The following is a 21,231-nucleotide window of genomic DNA, read 5'->3' as shown; positions in this document are numbered from 1 at the left end:
GATCTTCCCAGACCGGGGCACGAACCCGTGTCCCCTGCATCGGCAGGCGGACTCTCAACCACTGTGCCACCAGGGAAGCCCTCAGTTGCTTATATTTTATAACCAGCATTCTTCTAGACACCATGGGGGTCTAGAAGGAAAACATTGGATTTTGTATCTGGGGGTATTTGTCGTCACATTATACGAACACAGCGATAGATAGTATCTCATTTGTTTTAATGTTCTGAGTGACATTAAATGAAATGTTCATATCTATCTGAAAGAGAAAATTGGATAAAAAGATTCAGAAACACCAGACCAGAATAAATAGTACCTATTTCTAGGAAAAAGTAGGTACCCATCGAAAAATAAAGACTAACAGAAGTGGGGGGGGGGAAACGCTGTGGACCAGAGGAGATGGTAAGTTTCATCAAATACTGTAAGCCTCTTTGAAGGCACTGTTTTTCCTCTTCTCTTTGATCCTGGGGTTGTCTGGCACAGTATGTGGCTTGTGAGGAGGTGACCTCTGACCACGGGCCTCTGATCCATGCTGGCAGAAGTGGGTCTGCCCTGTGGTCCCCTATTGTATCTCATCTTGGATCTCCCTTCGGAGTGAAGGCTGCGTGGCCAGCTCCTCCTGTGTCCACCGTGGAAAATGAACCCTCGCTTCCAAGAGGACCAGGATCTCAGGAACTTTCTGACTGACTTCATTTCTGCTTCCCAACTACACTTTGTAACAATGCCTACTTCTGCAGCTAAGTTTTGTCACCTATTATGTTTAGGTGGTTGCTTGGCTCAAGATGACAGATACGAAGAAGATAAATGTCTTCTAAGTCCTGATGTCAGTCTCCTTCCTTCTTCCATACCCTCCAAAAACAGGGGAGTCATGTAAGAAGTCACTTCCATTGTTGGTATAGTTGCAGGAGACCTTTGCCCTCCTAGGAATCAGAAGCAAGTCAGCAGTGATGACCTTTTTTACCTACAGGAATTGAGTTATAGACACAGGCAGGAGGATCTCAAAATTCTGTCCTATTTCCTTTTCAGTGTGGGTATAGATTCCTCGCTACAGTGAAGAATGTTTTGGAGGTTTGATTGTTACGAAGGGAGAAAAATGGCAACATTTTAACTTGTAAAACTAGCATACATCTTACTGTCACTGAGTAAATGGTTGGAAATACCACTCAGCTTGGCTTTGTCGGTAAAAACCACATGGTGACACGATGGTGAAAAAGGAGGACGAATGCAAAGCTAATTTATAGTTTATAAATTTTAATGGTTTTGAGAATTAGAATAGTAATGGTAAGTGGACCTGTTGGTCTGTCTGTATTTAAGCTAGAGGCTTTTTGTTTTTGTTTTGTCTTTGTTTTTAGTAGAACAGGAAGTTCTTTCGAGAAGGAATGAGCATGTGATTCCACCAACAGCCAGCAGGTGGCGATATTAGGCAGTGCTGGTTTGTCCCTTCCCCATTGCCTGGCTGACAGATTGGCTTCTCAGAATAAACCGAAATCAGGCCCAGATACTAAAACCATGCAGAATCTTATTATTTGTGACTGACGCTATTAGCAGTGTGCTCATAACCATGTTTTAACCCAGCTAGGGGGAGGTGCCAGGTCCTATTGAAACCACCCAACACTCGCTGCCTTCTGGTGTTTGATATTGCTTTCCTTTTGCGACCTGAAATTGGTAGGAAACAAACAATGATCCTGGAGCTGCATCATCTGTGGGACTTTAGAACCAAATTACAGTGGTCCCGAAAAATATATTTTCTTTCTTGCAATTCTTTCCTGCTGAATTAGTCTCCTTTCACACACATTCTTTTTTCCCTTCACTGCTCTCATTCTTCCTTGCAACAAAAAGGAGCAAAATACAATCCCAAGTCTTAAAAATTGGATCCATTCTTTGATTTAGAGATAATCCTTGCTTAAATGTAATATTTAGACAGATGCAACACAGGATAAATCAGTCCTGCTAGGTAGAAAGCAGCCTTGAGAGGGACTCTTGATTGAACAGATAAATCAATTATCTTGTTAATGGAATCTTCTGAGTCACTTAAGTTGATCCTTTTAGATCATACTGGAAAAGGAATGATAGTATGTGCATGTGTTTTGCTGGTAATTTATTCTAGACTTATGTCTTGAGGTTCATGGCAGCTAAAATGGGGGAGATATTCCAAATCGGTCTTTGTTTAGCGCAAGAGGTGGGCAGTTTTTCATGATTTCCTTAATCTTTTGAAAAAAGTACCCAAACTTCTTGAGGGATACATTTTTAAATTTTTTTTTTAAATGTAGAGTGTGAGAAGCTTAAGCTAACTGGAAAAGTTAAGAGTTTGAAGAAATTAGGTAGTTAATTCAACAGTAAATATATCTTTATTGACTTCATTTATCATGTTTGATCTGGTAGTAGAAGGACCACCCAGATGGTCCTTTAATGTTCCTTTTAGTACTAAGATTTTGTGAAGCATCTTTTAAAGAGGAGTAGGTGGTGTAGGAAAAAAAATGTGCTATTTTGTCTTCTAGGGAGGGGAGGGGGAAGCAATTATTTTTAGAATATGTTCTAGTTACACCCAGTTTTAGAAGAAGAAATGAAAGAGCGTATTTTCATATCAGTGAATCCTACAGGGCGGATGAAGTCTGTGGAAACACATCTTTCAAATCCTTTCACCGTGATCCCAAAGAGCACACATGTAATTAAAGTGTGCGTCTGAGCGCACACGCATATGTCTATTAGCACGCAGAGGCGGGAGGTGATGAAAGCATGAGTCTGTTAGCGAAGTTTCTTGTATAAAAAATAGCTAGACTTTGGTCCACTGTTTATGTGGAAATGTTGCCAAATTTGCATTCCTTATGCTGGGGGAACTGCAGAGGGAAGGTAGGAAAAGATGAAAGAAATGATGAAATCAATTAGAAAAAAATACTGACTCACGCTATTAATGTCATAACAAGGCATTCAATGGGCAGGCTAACTGGAATGTTTCCCCCTAAATGAAAGGCAAATGTGAACTCTGCTGTAGCAGAAAAATCTTAGTGTCAAACACTCTATCTTGATATTTTTTTAAAAGATGAAATAATTTTATAATCATTTTCTGGTGATGTAAACCATGATAAGTAAGACACCTACAATGCAGAATAAACTTGTTTGTCTGAGTCCCAGAGGAATTCTTTGACGTGGGCGGCTCTTTCACGTGGACTCTACTTTTTGGATCGCACCAATGGTTTAAGTCTGTCAAGCATCATTCACACTCCAGTCCGTAAGCAGTTGGGTGCTTAAAGGATTTTTACTCAAAACTGCCTTTCATTCAGACTTTAGGTATTCAAACAAATAGTGATTCTGGATGTGTAAGGATAGTTTCTGTAGCTAGAGCACTTCTTTCCAGTGTATTAAAAATGTTAATATGGAGTGTGGGCTTTATATACCAGTTTCTATATTAATTTGATGAAATATATATCTATCATAATATCAACTTTATTTTATTTATTTAAATGCAAAAAAATTGCATAAACCTACCCGCAAACTCCTTTGTGAATAGGGTTGTTGGTTCTGTTTTGATGCACTGTTTGGAGGTTCAACAGACGGAACTTCTGACGTCTTGATGTTTTCTTTCTCGTCTTTCATTTTCTTGTGACGGTCTTTCCCTGCTGACGTGTGTCCCTCCTCCCGTGTCACCCTCCAGCCTCCTGCCATCCCTGCTTGGGTTCTAAGAACCATTCATTCATTCCTGTCAATTGACTGCGTGTTACTAGAAGCCTGGGTTCCTGCTTAATTATTATCTCAGTGAGTGTTTATGCATGTGGTAAGCTTTTCACTTATGAATGGTGGGACACATGTCTCGTGTTAAGGCAGAGGTAAAATGGTGGGGAGATAATTGGAAACCCAGGCGTTTTATCATGTATTTCTTTATTTGCCCATTGAATAGATATTTATTAAATTACGTTTTACTTGGCCCAACATGGGTGTTGAGGATCTAGCACTGAGCGAGAAAGGTCTCTGCTCTCAGTCATGGGATCCAGGCTGTGGGGAGAAGCTAGCTGGTCTCCGAAGCCCCTCATCTACGCCGTCTAATTTAATCCTCATGACAGCCCCTTTAAGCTAATTTATACAGAGATTGTACATAAATTTTTAAAATTCAGTGTGGTCTTTGGGGGTGGTCCTCGTGCTTGACCTGTCTGCAGCACTTGATGTTGTCATTCACTCAACCCCTTTTTGGAATTCTTCTTCACCTGCTTCTAAACCATCACGTCCCATATAGTACACTCATTCTTACCCCTCCCGATGGTTCCTCAGCTTCCCCTCCCCCGCCCCCCCCCCCCCCCCCCCCCGCCTCCACCGGCCCTTAACCTTTACTCAGTTCATTCCCAGTATGTTAGTTTCTCCCAGGTCTTGTCTTCGTACTTTTCCCCTCCTTACATTTTGACCAATACTGTGTTCTTAATCTGTTTTCAAAGCTCGGGCTCTTCTCCTGTTTCCAGCTTCTCCTTGGTGATTTCTCTGACTTTGTGTTACCGCCTCTGGCCTCTGGAGCACGGCAGCTGCCGATAAATGCTGGATTACTGAATTATCTCCGCTTCCCATCAGGAGGCTGGCTGAAGCAGCTGAGTTCTAATTCTGTGGGTTTCTAAGCATCACAAACGGGCCCTGGGTCAGCCGACAGCAGCCTCAGAATCAGCCAGAGCACCGTTTCCTGCTCTTCTGTACCCCACCCTTGTCCTTTCTTCCTTGGCCCCAACAATAGATGGCGATGAGAACATTTGCCATTATTTTGGCCAGCATTCGGTTTATTTTCCTAACGACTCTCATTTGTCTGAGGTCAAGGAACCCTGGCTTCTGTCACTGACACAGCGTTTCACACAGACATCTGTCTGGAGGATGATGCATCTCTGTCCACAGGAATGTGGTTCTATTTTTAATTTCCTTGGGGAGACCTCATTAGGTGGCAGGTAATAGATACTAGGCTTTAGAGGAGGAGACCCCGATTGGAATCCAGACTCCAGCAGGGTAAATATGGGCAAGTTCCCCACTTGTCTGCATCTGAACAGTGAGGTGAATGTTACAGTTGTGAGGATGAGATGCGATTCTATATGTAAAGTGCTTCTCACACTGCCTGACACAGAGGAAGTGCTCACTGACGGCTGGCTGATACTATGCGTGTGTGTCCCTCTTGTGAATTAGTGGCCTTGGGAAGAGGACGTTAGTTCAGAGTTCAGAAGCTTCTATCTTTGATCAGTAAGACGGGGGTGGACTCCTGCCAAGTTGAATTGAGGACACAGTCCTTCAAGTCACCTGTCTCGTCTAGCTGTAAAGGAATTTATTTACTGGAGACTTTGGGGTTAAAAACATTGATCAGGTCCAAGCACTCGACATTATTAGCCTCTCATCTGTTTTCCACAGCAGCTCAGGCTGTCCATACAAAGACTGAATTTTCCGTAAGCCATGATATGTATTAAATACAATTGGTTTAATTCTTCTCATTTTTGTCTGATTAGATCTGTTTGCCTTCCCTTGTTTCCTGTCTCTGGTCCGCACATGGTCTGGTAGGCGACCGTTTTATGCCAGTGTCCTCTCCAGAAATGCTTGTCAGTTGATGGAAAGCCAGTACTAAAGATTTTCTTGTCCCTTCTTCGAGTCGTACTCAGATCTTAGGGCTGTGTCGAGGGAGCAAGGCTAAGACAGTCTTTGTTCCTGTACAGTCCAGTACTAACTTTGTCTTCTTCTCCAGGACCTACAAATCGAACGAGAGAGGAGTTCATACAGTATATCTGGTGGTTGCACAGCCCTCATCGTGATTTGCCTTTTGGGGAAGCTGTATGTAGCAAATGCTGGGGACAGCAGGTAAGCAGATTAGCCCTCTGGTTCTTCCTAAAGTTCAGTGCCTTCCTTTAATTTTTTAATCTTTTTTAAAAAGTTAAATGCTTAGAAATAAAATAATCCTGCTTGGGATTAGATATTGAGAAAGATAAGCCTTCTATATCTGGATAAGAGTGCATTTAAGAAGACTCATCAGGAAGGTATTAAAGGATATGGGTGGTCTTCTCCTTACTTGTCTGTAGCAGCAGTTCACGTATATATATATATATATATATATATATACTTGTGTTTAACCTAAACCAGTAGTGTCCAAATTTTTTTTGACTTCAGAACCTGATTTTTGATGAAAGCTTATTAGCAGGGACATAATATTTGAGAGAGACGAGGAGGGAGGAAAGGGATTTGAATGAAATGGGTGTTTGGAGGGACCTGGGGAGGACTCCCCAGCTAGTTCGTTTTCTACTTGGTAACTTTGCCCCGTGTCTCCTCCCAGAAGCCCAGGAGTGTCTCCTTTTATGCATGTGCCCCTACAGCCTGCATTTTCCTCTCTTCTGGGTTCAACTGAGAGGAATTTGGGGCAAGAGATGGTGGTTAACCCTTACTTTATCCAGTATTACCAGAAATCAGATAGACTTGTGTTTTAATCTTCTTTTAAATGACTGATACGTGCTCACTTTAGGTATGGCCACATCTGTTATTTAGTCGATATTAAATTAATTTTCACAGACTTTGTGAAAAGTGTTGTAATATGGATTATACATTTCTCCACCCCTTGAGTAACAAAATATGTTGGCCTTCTAGCAGGACTTTTTGCCAAAGGCCGACTCTATTCTGAAAGCAGTCAAAGTACTGGACTCTAATCGTGATGTCCTCAGAGGATGAGTGATTTCCCTACACGGGCTGTGGTCTAAAGATGCTGTCATTCCTCCAGCTTCTTCCTCTGGGTCACGTGCCTCTTCTCAACATCTCTGCTTGGTCTAGCCCTCCCCTGAGGTCGGACCCTCCCCTTCCCTGACTCCCTCAGGCAATCAGTGAATTCCAGAGAGCAGGAGAGCCTGAGGGAGTTTCCAGTCAACCTAGTTAAGCATCCTCTCCCTGTCTTGCCACTAAAGATTCTGGAGACCAAAGGACTGTGACCTGCCAACGCAGCGGTATTTGGAGTTTGAAGATTTTGGAAGGTCTGTTTATTTTTAAGGTTTATGTGGATTTCTGTTCTGCTCTCTCAGTTTCAATATAAAATTTTTCCAAGTAAGTGGAAGTGAGTATAAGATGCCATGTTTATTTCATGGCTTCTATTCCCTAGTGGTCCTGGCAGGAGACAGACTCCAACTCACATGTATCAACTGAATGAAGGAGTGAAAGGGGACCGGCTAGGAGCATTGAGACCAGGAGGGCATTGAAGCCCCCTAGGCCTGCAGGGTCCAGGGAGGAAATGCTACAGCTAAGCCCAGGAGAGGGGGGGCCCACAGATGAGGGCCCCTAGGCAGGGGCCACAGGAGAGAATGGGAGGAAATACTCCGACTTCTCCTTCTTCCTATCCCGCTTTCTCCTACCGGGGCCTCCCATTGGATGAGCCTGGCTGGAATGAGGGTCAGAGAGGTTGGTCAGCCAGGGCACAGACACAGGCCAAGATTGCATCTCCAGGGTAGGGGGCAAGCGGAAAATCACCAGCACATCTGCTGCCCCTTGTGCCCTCCCCAGGGTTGGAGCATCTTGAAAATAGGAATCGTCATCTCCCGGGGCCTTGTAAGGTACACACTGAGGAGCCGGCCTCTGAGCCCTTGTTCACTTCTGGATCTTGAGTTTGCTGGAGACAGATGTGCAAGTCAGGGGATGATTCCTTTCTGTTCTGTGTAAAACCGAATCGATGATACAGCTTTTGCACTCATATTCACCTTTAGTCTTGATGTCTGGTTCCGTGTTTTTCGAAAAGAGTTTGCTTCCCTGGCCCTTCCAGTGATGAAGGTGGTGACCGAGTGCTTTGTTCCCGCCCCTCGTCCCAGGGAAGCATCTTTCACCAGAGAACTCCAGGCTCGGAAGGTAACCCAACTTCCATGCCCAGAATATCTTTATGTTGGATTATGCCTTTCAGAGAAGCAGCTCCTCCCCAACACCCTGTCCGCGTTTTTGAGCACAGTTTGCTTCAAAGCTCTGAGCTCCCTGACAGAGCTGCCTCCCCAGCCAGCCAGGGCTTCAGCCCTACTTCCCAGAAGCTCAGTGCCCTGTTCAGGACCTTGCGTCCCACCCCACCCCCTTTTAAGTGCCAGTGTCTAGGCCAGATCTTGATTTCCTCATCTATAAAAATGGTGATATTGGACTAAGTATTAATTTCTAAACATTCTGGCATTCTAAAGATTGTCACTATGAGGTGTGACACTTTGGGAAAGTGAAGTGGTGCTCTAAAGGTTGGTCTTTTGGTTATTTTATCTTTCTTAGAGTCAGTTTTTGAAATTGTCAAGTAACTGAAGTTCCTGTGTTTCTGAGTGTCCACAGAAGTATGATGTTTTACATGCTATTCCTAATTTGAAAAGCTTAACAGGTGCTTTTGTCCTTATTAAAGCTGTAAAGCACACCCCCCTCCCCACCAACTACACAAATTATTTTATGAGAAAACAGCATCTCTAGAACCTAATCAGCTTAATTACATTTGTAGTATTCTGGCCCCAGTATCCAGATATGAATTTGGGGTTTTGCGGCTGACGGGTTGGGTTTGCTGTTCACTTATGGGTCATATGTTATGTAGAAACGTAAGAGCAATATGAGTTTGTATTGTGTGCACTGTCCAAAAAACTTGTAGGACGCTTATTAGTTAGTGTATTTTCAGCTCTTGTATAAACAATACATATTTGGTATCACCTTATGTAGGATCACTGCCTGGTTTATATACTAATAACATAGGTGTTTGTGTTTACAAATATATTCAGTTCTTCCCAAGAAACAGCAGCTAAGTGACTTTTTATCAGACCTACGTAAATGTAGGTCCATTATGACTTATGGACAAGTAGTCGTGAATCCAAGGGCTCAGTTTAAACAAATGGTCAAGCCAACAGAGAATTCTGACAACAGAGCCCTGATTAATTGCTAATTTTTCTTCTTTACTCTCAGATATTGGCTGCCCATCTGTTTGCTTTAAATCTTGACAGTTTTGAGAGTGAAGCAAATCTTTGTCATAGGATCACTACCCCATAATTATTTACACTTAGGAAAAAAGAACCTTTGCACTGGTTTGATTTGGAAACTACTTGTGGTCAGGAACTGGTTTTGTTTGTTTTTAAATTTTTATTGTTTTATACAGCAGGCTCTTATTAGTTATCCATTTTATACATATCAGTGTATATATGTCAATCCCAATCTCCCAATTCATCCCCCCCACCCCCCGCCACTTCCCCCCACTTGGTGTCCATACGTTTGTCCTCTGCATCTGTGTCTCTATTTCTGCCCTGCAAACCAGTTCATCTGTACCATTTTTCTAGGTTCCACATATATGCGTTAATATACAATACTTGTTTTTCTCTTTCTAACTTACTTCACTCTGTATGACAGTCTCTAGATGCACCCACATCTCTACAACTGACCCAATTTCATTCCTTTCTATGGCTGAGTAATATTCCTTTGTATATATGTACCACATCTTCTTTATCCATTCATCTGTCGATGGGCATTTAGGTTGCTTGCATGACCTGGCTAATATAAATAGTGCAGCAATGAACATTGGGGTGCATGTATCATTTTGAATTATGGTTTTCTCTGGGTATATGTCTAGTAGTGGGATTGCTGGGTCATATGGTAATTCTGTTTTTAGTTTTTTTAAGGAACCTCCATACTGTTCTCTGTAGTGGCTGTATCAATTTACATTCCCACCAACAGTGCAAGAGGGTTCCCTTTTCTCCACACCTTCTCCAGCATTTGTTGTTTGTAGATTTTCTGATGATGCCCATTCTAACTGGTGTGAGGTGCTACCTCATTGTAGTTTTGATTTGCATTTCTCTAATAATGAGTGATGTTGAGCAGCTTTTCACGTGCTTCTTGGCCATCTGTATGTCTTCGTTGGAGAGATGTCTATTTAGGTCTTCTGCCCATTTTTGGATTTGGTTGTTTGTTTTCTTAATGTTGAGCTGCATGCACTGTTTATATATTTTGGAAATTAATTCTTTGTCCGTTGATTCGTTTGCAAATATTTTCTCCCATCTGAGGGTTGTCTTTTCGTCATGTTTGTAGTTTCCTTTGCTTTGCAAAAGCTTTTAAGTTTCATTAGGTCCCATTTGTTTATTTTTGTTTTCATTTCCATTACTCTAGGAGGTGGACCAAAAAAGATCTTGCTGTGATTTATGTCAAAGAGTGTTCTTCCTTTGTTTTCCTCTAAGAGTTTTGTAGTGTCCAGTCTTACATTTAGGTCTCTAATCCATTTTGAGCTTATTTTTATGTATGGTGTTAGGGAGTGTTCTAATTGCATTCTTTTGCATGTAGCTGTCCAGTTTTCCCAGCACCACTTATTGAAGAGACTATCCTTTCTTCATTGTATATCCTCGCCTCCTTTGTCATAGATTAGTTGACCATAGGTGCGTGGGCTTATCTCTGGACTTTCTATCCTATTCCATTGATCTGTATTTCTGTTTTTGTGCCAGTACCACATTATCTTGATTACTGTAGCTTTGTAGTATAGTCTGAAGTCAGGGAGTCTGATTCCTACAGCTCCGTTTTTTTCCCTCAAGACTGCTTTGGCTATTCGGGGTCTTTTGTGTCTCCATACAAATTTTAAGATTTTTTTCTTCTAGTTCTGTAAAAAAGGCCACTGGTAATTTGATAGGGATTGCATTGAATCTTTAGATTGCTTTGGGTGGTATAGTCATTTTCACAGTATTGATTCTTCCAATCCAAGAGCATGATATATCTCTCCATCTGTTTGTATCATCTTTAATTTCTTTCATCAGTGTCTTACAGTTTTCTACATACAGGTCTTTTGTCTCCCTAGGTAGGTTTATTCCTAGGTATTTTATTCTTTTTGTTGCAGTGGTAAATGGGGTTGTTTCCTTAATTTCTCTTTCAGATTTTTCATCATCACTGTATAGGAATGCAAGAGATTTCTGTGCATTAATTTTGTATCCTGCAACTTTACCAAATTCATTGATTAGCTCTAGTAGATTTCTGGTGGCATCTTAGGATTATCTATGTATAGTATCATGCCATCTGCAAACAGTCACAGTTTTACTTCTTCTTTTCCAATTTGTGTTCCTTTTTCTTCTCTTGACTACTGTGGCTAGGACTTCCAAAACTATGTTTAATGAGAGTGGCGAGAATGGACATCTTTGTCTTGTTCCTGATCTTAGAGGAAATGCTTTCAGTTTTTCACCATTGAGTATGGTATTTGCTGTGGGTTTGTCGTATATAGCTTTTATTATGTTGAGGTAGGTTCCCTCTGTGCCCACTTTCTGGAGAGTTTTTATCGTAAATTGGTGTTGAATTTTGTCAAAAGCTTTTTCTGCATCTATTCAGATGATCGTATAGTTTTTATTCTTCAATTTGTTAATATGGCGTATCACATTGATTGATTTGTGTATATTGAAGAATCCTTGCATCCCTGGGATAAATCCCACTTGATCATGGTGTATGATCCTTTTAATGTGTTGTTGGATTCTGTTGGCTAGTATTTTGTTGAGGATTTTTGCATCTATGTTCATCAGTGATATTGGTCTGTAATTTTCTTTTTTTGTAGTATCTTTATCAGGTTTTGCTATCAGGGTGATGGTGGCCTCATAGAATGAGTTTGGGAGTGTTCCTTCCTCTGCAGTTTTTTGGAAGAGTTTGAGAAGATGTGTGTTAGCTCCTCTCTAAATGTTTTATAGAATTCACCTGTGAAGCTATCTGGTCCTGGCCTTTTGTTTGTTGGAATATTTTTAATAACAGTTTCAGTTTCATTACTTGTGATTGATCTGTTCATATTTTCTCTTTCTTCCTGGTTCACTCTTGGAAGGTTATACTTTTCTAAGAATTTCTCCATTTCTTCCAGGTTGTCCATTTTATTGGCATAGAGTTGCTTGTAGTAGTCTCTTAGGACGCTTTGTATTTCTGTGGTGTCTGTTGTAAGTTCTCCATTTTCATTTCTAATTTTATTGATTTGAGTCCTCTCCCTCCTTCTGTTGATGAGTCTAGGTAATGGTTTATCAATTTTGTTTATCTTTTCAAAGAACCAGCTTTTAGTTTTATTGATCTTTGCTATTGTTTTCTTTGTTTCTATTTTATTTATTTCTGCTCTGATCTTTATGATTTCTTTCCTTCTGCTAACTTTGGGTTTTGTTTGTTCTTCTTTCTCTAGTTCCTTTAGGTGTAAGGTTAGATTGTTTATTTGAGAGTTTTCTTGTTTCTTGAGGTAGCATTGTATTGCTATAAACTTCCCTCTTAGAACTGCTTTTGCTGCATCCCATAGGTTTTGGATCATTGTGTTTTCATTGTCATTTGTCTCTAGGTATTTTTTGAGTTCCTCTTTGATTTCTTCAGTGATCTCTTGGTTATTTAGTAATGTATTGTTTAGCCTCCATGTGTTTGTGTGTTTTGCATTTTTTTCCCTGTAATTGATTTCTAATCTCATTGCATTGCGGTCAGAAAAGATACTTGATATGATTTCAGTTTTCTTAAATTTACTGAGGCGTGATTTGTGACCCAAGATGTGATCTATCCTGGAGAATGTTCCGTGCACACTTGAGAAGAAAATGTAATCTGCTGTTTTTGGATGGAATGTCCTATAAATATCAATTAAATCTTTCTGGTCTGTTTTGTCATTTAAAGCTTGTGTTTCCTTATTAATTTTCTGTTTTGATGATCTGTCCATTGGTGTAAGGGAGGTGTTAAAGTCCCCCACTATTATTGTGTTACTGTTGATTTTCTCCTTTATAGCTGTTAGCAGTTGCCTTATGTATTGAGGTGCTCCTATATTGGGTGCATATATATTTATAATTGTTATATCTTCTTCTTGGATTGATCCCTTGAACATTATGTAGTGTCCTTCCTTGTCTCTTGTAACATTCTTTATTTTAAAGTCTATTTTATCTGATATGAGTATTGCTACTCCAGCTTTCTTTTGATTTCCATTTGCATGGAATATCTTTTTCCATCCTCTCACTTTCAGTCTGTATGTGTCCCTAGGTCTGATTTGGGTCTCTTGTAGACACCACATATATTGGTGTTGTTTTTGTATGTATTCGGCGAGCCATTGTCCTTTGGTTGGAGCATTTAATCCATTCATGTTTAAGGTAATTATCGATATGTATGTTCCTATGACCATTTTCTGAATTGTTATGGGTTTGTTTTTGTAGATCTTTTTCTCCTCTTGTGTTTCCCACTTAGAGAAGTTCCTTTAGCATTTATTGTAGAGCTGGTTTGGTGGTGCTGAATTCTCTTAGCTTTTGCTTGTCTGTAAACTTTTGATTTCTCCATCGAATCTGAATGTGATCCTTGCCAGGTAGAGTAATCTTGGTTGTAGGTTCTTCCCTTTCATCACTTTAAATATGTCATGCCACTCCCTTCTGGCATGTAGAGTTTCTGGTGAGAAATCAGCTGTTAACCTTCTGGGAGTTCACTTGTGTGTTATTTGTCGTTTTTCCCTTGTTGCTTTCAATAATTTTTCATTGTCTTTAATTTTTGTCAGTTTGATTACTGTGTGTTTTGGTGTGTTTCTCCTTGGGTTTATCCTGCCTGGGAGTCTCTGCACTTCCTGGACTTGGGTGGCTATTTCCTTTCCCAGGTTAGGGAAGTTTTAGACTCTAATCTCTTTAAATATTTTCTCTGGTCCTTTCTCTCTTCTCCTTTTGGGACACCTATAATGCAAATGTTGTTAATGTTGTCCCAGAGGTCTCTTAGGCTGTCTTCATTTCTTTTCATTCTTTTTTCTTTATTTTGTTCTTCTGCAGTGAATTCCACCATTCTGTCTTCCAGGTCACTTATCCGTTCTTCTGCCTCAGTTATTCTGCTATTGATTCCTTCTAGTGTATTTTTCATTGCAGTTATTGTATTATTCATCTTTGTTTGTTTGTTCTTTAATTCTTCTCCGTCTTTGTTAAACATTTCTTGCATCTTCTCGATCTTTGCCTCCATTCTTTTTCTGAGGTCCTGGATCATCTTCACTATCATTATTCTGAATTCTTTTTCTGGAAGGTTGCCTATCTCCAATTCATTTAGTTGTTTTTCTGGGGTTTTATCTTGTTCCTTCATCTGGTACATAACCCTCTGCCTTTCCATCTTGTCTATCTTTCTGTGAATGTGGCTTTTGTTCCACAGGCTGCAGGATTGTATTTCTTCTTGCTTCTGCTGTCTGCCCTCTGGTGGATGAGGCTTTCTAAGAGGCTTGTGCAAGTTTCCTGATGGGAGGGACTGGTGGTGGGTAGAGCTGGGTGCTGCTCTGGTGGGCAGAGCTCAGTAAAACTTTAATCCCCTTGTCTGCTGATGGCTGGGGCTGAGTTCTCTCCCTGTTGGTTGTTTGGCCTGAGGTGACCCAACACTGGAGCCTACCCAGGCTCTTTGGTGGGGCTAATGGCGGACTCTGGGAGGGCTCACACCAAGGAGTACTTCTCAGAACTTCTGCTGCCAGTGTCCTTGTCCTTACGGTGAGACACAGCCACCACCCGGCTCTGCAGGAGACCCTCCAACACTAACAGGTAGGTCTGGTTCAGTCTCCCCTGAGGTCACTGCTCCTTCCCCTGGGTCCCGACGTGCACGCTACTTTGTGTGTGCCCTCCAAGAGTGGAGGCTCTGTTTCCCCCAGTTCTGTCGAAGTCCTGCAATCAAATCCCGCTATCCTTCAAAGTCTGATTCTCTAGGAATTCCTCCTCCCGTTGCCGGACCCCCAGGTTGGGAAGCCTGACGTGGGGCTCAGAACCTTCACTGCAGTGGGTGGACTTCTGTGGTATAAGTGTTCTCCAGTTTGTGAGTCACCCACCCAGCCGTTACAGGATTTGATTGTATTGTGATTGCGCCCCTCCCACTGTCTCATTGTGGCTTCTCCTTTGTCTTTGGGTGTGGGGTATCTCTTTTGGTGAGTTCCAGTGTCTTCCTGTCGATGATCCTTCAGCAGTTAGCTGTGATTCTGGTGCTCTCTCAAAAGGGAGTGAGAGCACGTCCTTCTATTCCACCATCTTGAACCAATCTCGGAACTGTTTTTTGAGCTGCTTCATGAGCTGTGAGTCATCTGATTTACCATCAGGGGCACGTGTGCTTGGGGGTTGTCTTCACAAGAAGCTTCCTGATGGTCTATGTGGCTTACTGAGTCAAGGACCACCCTCGGTGTGGGATGGTCCATAGTGATGCCAGGTGGTACAGCCTGGGACAGCCTTGCCCTCCCCTCCGCAACCGAGGTAACCAGCCACAGAGGGTCGTGAGAGAAATACTTCATGCAGCCAGTTGCTTTATTTTTCCCAGTCGAAAGCAGCCAACTCAACACCTAGGGGATCATAAGGGACTAGGCAAGAAGCAGATGGTGGGCGGCTTTTTCACTTCAAGCAAAAATGAACTGGTGGCATGCAGATGTCCTGCAGCACAGTGTGTAAACTGTCACCCGTTGTATTTGAGTCATCCACTCCTTCGGGCCCTGAGTGATTCTTCAGTTTAAGAAGGTGCTTTGACTGCATTTTGGAAGATAATTTCATTTTATTTCTGGAGCGCTAAGGCACTGAGGAGGCAAAGCCATTACCACTTATTTCAAACAGTGTCTAAAGGTTTGGCAACTGAGACTAGGTGAACTCCTTTAGAGTAAAGAAGACCATTTCAGATTTGTTAAGTTCATGATTCCACTCTTGCCAGATTGAAGTAACAGCAGCGATAAGACAGATAATAAGTGCTAGGTACATGTTAAATACTCTAGAAGACAATCATAGTTAGTTCTCTCAGCAATTTAGTGAGAAGTAGGCATTGTTCATATCAGGTAAATGTACTGAAGCCCATCGATGTGAAGGGATTTGCCCAAGGTCCCACAGCTACTAAGGAGCAGGGCTGCCATCCCTCTCACGAATGAAAGTCAGAGCGCCCAGTTCTCAGTCAATGCCCTGTGCCCTGGGATGTCCCATCCATGCTAAGACTCACGCGGTGTTTTTGCTTTTCACATTTGAACGTCTCCAAAATGAACAGTTTCTAACTAACGTTTTTTCTTTACTGTTTGCATGTCAAGTAATGACATACCTTATGATCAATGGCATCTTTAATCTCACATAAAATGGTTTATGGGGTGTAGTTGAGGGGATGGTTGCATTTAGAAGCTATTTTAAATGCACTCCAGTCGTGAAGCATGTAAGCTTTGGGTGGTCCAATTTATTCATTGATGATATAGGCAATGCCTCTTCCTCAAACTGAGGGCTGCCATTCCCTTCCAAAGGTCCCAGGGTTCTCTGAGAACATGTTAAATTTTGCATTTTCATTTTGATGGTAATCAGAATAACATGAGCATTTTCTGGATCTTCTGGAATTCTGTCTTATAAATGATAACTGCCATGAATTCGGACCCCCATTTTGTCTTGCTTACCATTTCTCTGTCAGCCAAGGGTATGTAGACTTTTTCAAGATGAGTGACTGGAATCCAAGGAATACAGGGCCATCTTTTTGAGGATTCTCCTAGGAAAAGGCTGCAAAGGTTCAGTGTGTCTGTGAAGCAGCTCTGTATAAAAAGCAGGCCACAGATCATCCTTGAAACAAAGCCAGTACTACCAGCCAGGATGGTTTTCTTTTATTTCACTTTTCCTCGTTTTCAGTTTTTCAGAATTTACCCTCACGTAAGTTAAAGCTTTCCATATGCATTCACAGGTGAATTCCTCTGGCCAAGTCTGAATTTTCTTGTGGATAGGAGCTAGGAATTAAACAAGACTTACACTTCTAGATTGAAAACCAATTACACATCTCACACTTCACCCCTTTACTAGTGGTAAGATAATGAAACTGTGTAACTGCTTCCAACCCAAGGAAATGCAAAAAAACTGTTCATTCCTTTTTATGAGCGTGGATATCAGTGGCCAGCAGAGAACCTTTCTGAACCTGCTTATTGCTAACAAGTGGTTCATCTGTCCACACCTGCCAGGGAGCTGTTTCTTTGATAGTAGCCTTCCTCTGAGTTCAGAATAGATTTCATCTTCCTCCATCGACTACATTAAGTTCACCACAACTCTCACTTTCTTTGACAAATGTCTGAAAAATGGAACAGAAAGAAACCATAATTTACCACCATTCTCTACTATGAAAGTTGAGGTGTTGTTTGGCCCTTTTTTTCATGTACCCCCACCCCGCCCATCTTTTTAGTATATATTTACATAATCCCTTAGCTGTACCCATAACCTGCAGAAGCGACTAGCAGAAAGAAAATATTGCTATCAGATGATCACAAATACATGCAAAGACGTGGAGACCACGTGATGGCTCAAAACAGTCTTTACTTTTCCTATCAAGCCACTCGCTGTCAACGCAGAGGGCACTAAAGAGGCCTTCTCTCTCTGGATTTCCTCCTTTTCTCTTCCCCTTGGATTTTTTTCAACCTTCTTTCTGACACCCCTTGCCCTAAATCAGTGGTTCTCAAAGTGTGGTCCCCAAACCAGCAGCAGTAGCAACTGTTAAAAAAGTAAATTTTTGTTAGAAAAGCAAATCCTAGGGCTCTACCCCTGACCTACTAGATCAGAAACCCAGGGATGGGACCCAGCGCTCTGTGTTAGAGCAACCCTCCAGGTGATTTTGCTGTATGGAAGAACCACTGCTTTAAAGTCTGAGGAGCCAGGAAGAAGCCAGTCTGTCCTCAGGGTATAAAAATCATAGCTGTTCCTGGCCTGAGCCTAAAACATCAAACTTCGAACACTGTCAAGCATCTATCGGCCTCCACTGCAGCCACATACCACACGCAGGGGAGCTTCTATGGCGATGTTTCCACCCCAGTGCTGTCCCACACAGGTGGAGGGGCCCCGCCTGCACCACTGTCAGCTGTCTGCAGATTCCTTCTTGCCATCCTCATATTGTAGAACGTAGGTCCATTTCTTCGAAAAGTGGGATCTGGGGTAAGGATTTCTTGCATGATCTAGCTCTTCATCTCAGACGCCCGCTGACTGCTGGGAGGTTCTGAAGCCCCCATCCCACTGTGCAGCAGGCTATAGCTCCCTTATCTGAAATGGGTCACATGTGCTCCTTTGTGGACTTTTGGTCCCTTGTTGGGCCCCTGGGAGAGTGTAGTTCTTGCTGTGGTTCCCTCTCCCAACCAAGTATGCTCTTAGCAACCCCCCTTTGCTCCTAGCCCACTGAGGGGCTGGGCTGGGGAGTCTCATGGACTTGGTGGAAATGGAGTCTTTGCACTTAACAAACATTGGCATGAGATGATTGTGGTCAAGAGAGTGACCTTATCTATCCCTGGCTGCTAAGATAGGAAACAGTGGCTCAGTGACAGGAAGGAACTTTCTAGTGGAGAGCCCCAGGGCTTTATCTGTGGGCCATTCTGGCCTACACCAAAATTTTCAACACCTAACCATCTAATTTGCTGATGATGTGAAACCAAGAAAGATGAACTAGCAAGATTCAAAAATACCTTTAGTGCCTGGGAAGGTGAACTAAACCTAACCGGGGGAAGTTTAACCACAGTCAAGGTAAAGTGTAACATCTGTTGAGGGTGGGGCGGGGACATCTAGCAGAATAGCAGAATCAAGGATTGAAGCTTATCAATGGTTTTAGTTTATCAATGGTAAAGAAACAAAACAAAAAAACCCAAAACACTTAAAAATGTACTTAAGTGGACAGTAAGTTCAGTCTGGTCAGTAGTGTGATGTAGACACTAGAACCTAATGTAATCGTAGGCTGCAGCATTTGCAGTATAAAGCAAATAATAACTAATGGTTTGGGTTGGCTTACTTTGTCCTAAGCACTGTTTCTAGTTTCTAGGGCTTTACCTGAATAACCTAACTCATCCTCACACCAACCCTGTGGGGGAAGTACTCTTATTAGTCTCATTTTACACATGAAGTTCCTCTCTAGGTGACACAGTTCAGCTGGGGCATGAATGAGCAGTAGCCGTCCAAAGAGAAACCTGAGTGGTGAAGGGGTTTGGAACCATGTTGGGAGGAATGAGAAAAACTCAAACAAATTAACACACATTGTAAATCAACTATACTTCAGTAAAATTGAAAAAAAAGAAAAATCAAGCAAAACTCAAACAATCTAGAGTGTTTTCCGCCATGTGAAAAGATAACTTGTGTTGCTGTGAAAGAGATCCTTAGGTATTTGTCAGATATGGGGGGGAGTGGTAAGGCTTGCTCTCCATGAGTCTGGGACAGAAGTGACAGCCACAGGAGGACAGGGTGGTGGTTAAGAGCAGGCTGCCTGGGTTGAATCTTGGCTCTACTACTTCTAGTTGTACCTGATCTTGGCCAATCTCACGTTTTCTTTGCCTCAGTTTTGTCATCTGTAAATGAAGATGGTGAGAGTATCCACTTCCCAGGTGAGGATTAGATGAGCAGGTGAGTGGAAGGCTCTTAGCACAGGGCCGGGGCCGCAGTAACCACTCATTGTAACACTGAACTGCTGTGATCGTTATCGTACTCAATACGAGCTCAGCGAGAGCTGTCCAGAGAGGCAGTGAGCTGACACAGAAAACAGTAGGTTCTCTCTTAGAAAAGTATTTGTGCTCACTGTATAACTACCTGGCAAGGATGTGGGACTAAATAATTTGATTTTTCATGGTCCCCATTAAGCACTAGGTTTCTCTGACTTTAGGAGTATCTAAAAAATACTGTGACTGTTTTCATTTTTCCTTCTTTTTATAAGAGTTTAATCTCATGCCTTGTATAAGGAAAGGTACAAATATTTCCTGCTGTATGATGGGCTATCTGGTAGGCTGAGTGCGGAAACAATAGGCCCTCAAATTCACTGGCCTAGAAAAGCAGTGGCTTTGTCTCTTTCAGGCGTGCAGGCACCTAGGATGAAGGAGGTCTGTCATCTTTACACTTGGCTTCCAAGGTCACTGGGGGCATCTCCCCAGCAAGAGCATGGAGGGACCCCTCAGGAAAGGTTTTAATGGCCCTGGCCTAGAAGAGGCACACATCACATCTGCATCCTTCCCACTGGCTAGAATTCAGGTTCATGGCCATCCTGAGAAACAAGACTCCTGGGAAATGTAGTAGTCTATAAATTACGTCTTCAGGCCCAAGGGAATTTTTTTTTGATCAACATTTTGGAAGTTTCAGCCGCCACTGGGCATTGAGAAGGGAACTCACATTAGGTTTAATAAGTGATGGTGTCTTTATTCATCGCTGTTACTTTTATTTCCCATGGACCTGATGAAGCGTGGATGTCATCTTTAAAGCCCCCAAACCAATGATCTCTTTTGTTACTTTAATTCTGTCATTGTCAGTTTTAAAAGAGCTGCAGTAAGTTCAGCTTCAATTGTCAGGCAGTGAAGAAATAGCTGTCTCACTAAGATCCGCTTTCATCTTGCAGAAGAACACATTTGAATCATAAAAAAGCCTACAAGTAAACAGCATACCAAATATTTGTCTTTAGAAAGTTCATCATAGAAAGCAATACTCATTTCATGCTAAAGAAGAAAGGTTGTATTAAGCAGGTAGGATATGACTGTACTGCTGTCTTAACACCTTCTGTTCCTTTGAGGTTATTTTTAAATTCTTAGTTATGTTGTTGAGGTTTTTAAGTGACATGCCAGTTCAGTTTAAGAGTGTAGCCTCTTTTCTGCTGTCAACCTGCAGTTCTTCAGTGTTTTCTTTGGGCACATCTCCTCTTCTTGATGTTATCCTTAATAGAGTCGAAATAATGACTATAGATGGATCATTTATAAATACGTCTCAATCCATCTTAAGTTTATTTATGTTAAACTTGTCCAATTCATTGTGTGTATTATACAGTCAGAGACCCAAAGTAATGCAGTGTGAAGGGTAAGTGCAGGTGCTGGGATAAGCCCTCAGCTTTAATGAGTGGAGGCTGCCTTGGGTTAAAGGGGGAAACTCTAGCGCATATGGGATTATGTTCTTTGACTTCAAGAATGACAATGACATGAGGGTACTTCACAGGTCAAAATCCGTTACTACGGAGCTATGCAGGTGGACCCACTTGCTTTATTATTCCATGGGGTCCCTGTCGTGGTCGTGAATAGTGCTTGAAAACTTGGTTGGCGATGGGGTCATTTGTAGTACGGATGTTTGTAGTGGGACACTACTCGTTTTTGTTAACTGTGAGCCTCATTGAACTGTTATCAGTAGGAAATGGTATATGTACGTCTTTCATGTGTCATGACAGGGTGTTTGTATTCACTGAGCAGTCCCTCTTGGGGTGCAGTGTATGGTTATCTGGTAGTTAGTTGGCTCCGGGGAGTTCACTGGGCAAGATGGGCATTTAACCTTCAACTTTGCCCTCGCTTGTGTGAGCAAGTCCGCAGACTCCCCAGGACCAAAGGTGGTTTGGATGTTAGTGGCGAGAAGGGAGGAAGGGAGGTGT

At 42.1% G+C, this 21,231-nt stretch overlaps 1 protein-coding gene across 1 annotated transcript in view; it reads left to right on the top strand.

Annotated features, from left to right (window-relative positions):
- PPM1H (protein phosphatase, Mg2+/Mn2+ dependent 1H) overlaps window positions 1-21,231 on the top strand; it is a 258,587-nt gene that overhangs the window by 123,384 nt on the left and 113,972 nt on the right. The window contains exon 4 of the mRNA XM_082665119.1: window positions 5,693-5,805. Coding sequence (XP_082521245.1) covers window positions 5,693-5,805 — 113 coding nt within the window. The remainder of the gene's footprint in view (window positions 1-5,692; window positions 5,806-21,231) is intronic.

Source organism: Grampus griseus, assembly GCF_964374135.1.
Source record: "Grampus griseus genome assembly, chromosome: 11".
In the NCBI taxonomy this organism is placed as follows: domain Eukaryota; kingdom Metazoa; phylum Chordata; class Mammalia; order Artiodactyla; family Delphinidae; genus Grampus; species Grampus griseus.
This window is presented reverse-complemented; position numbering and strand designations above follow the sequence as displayed.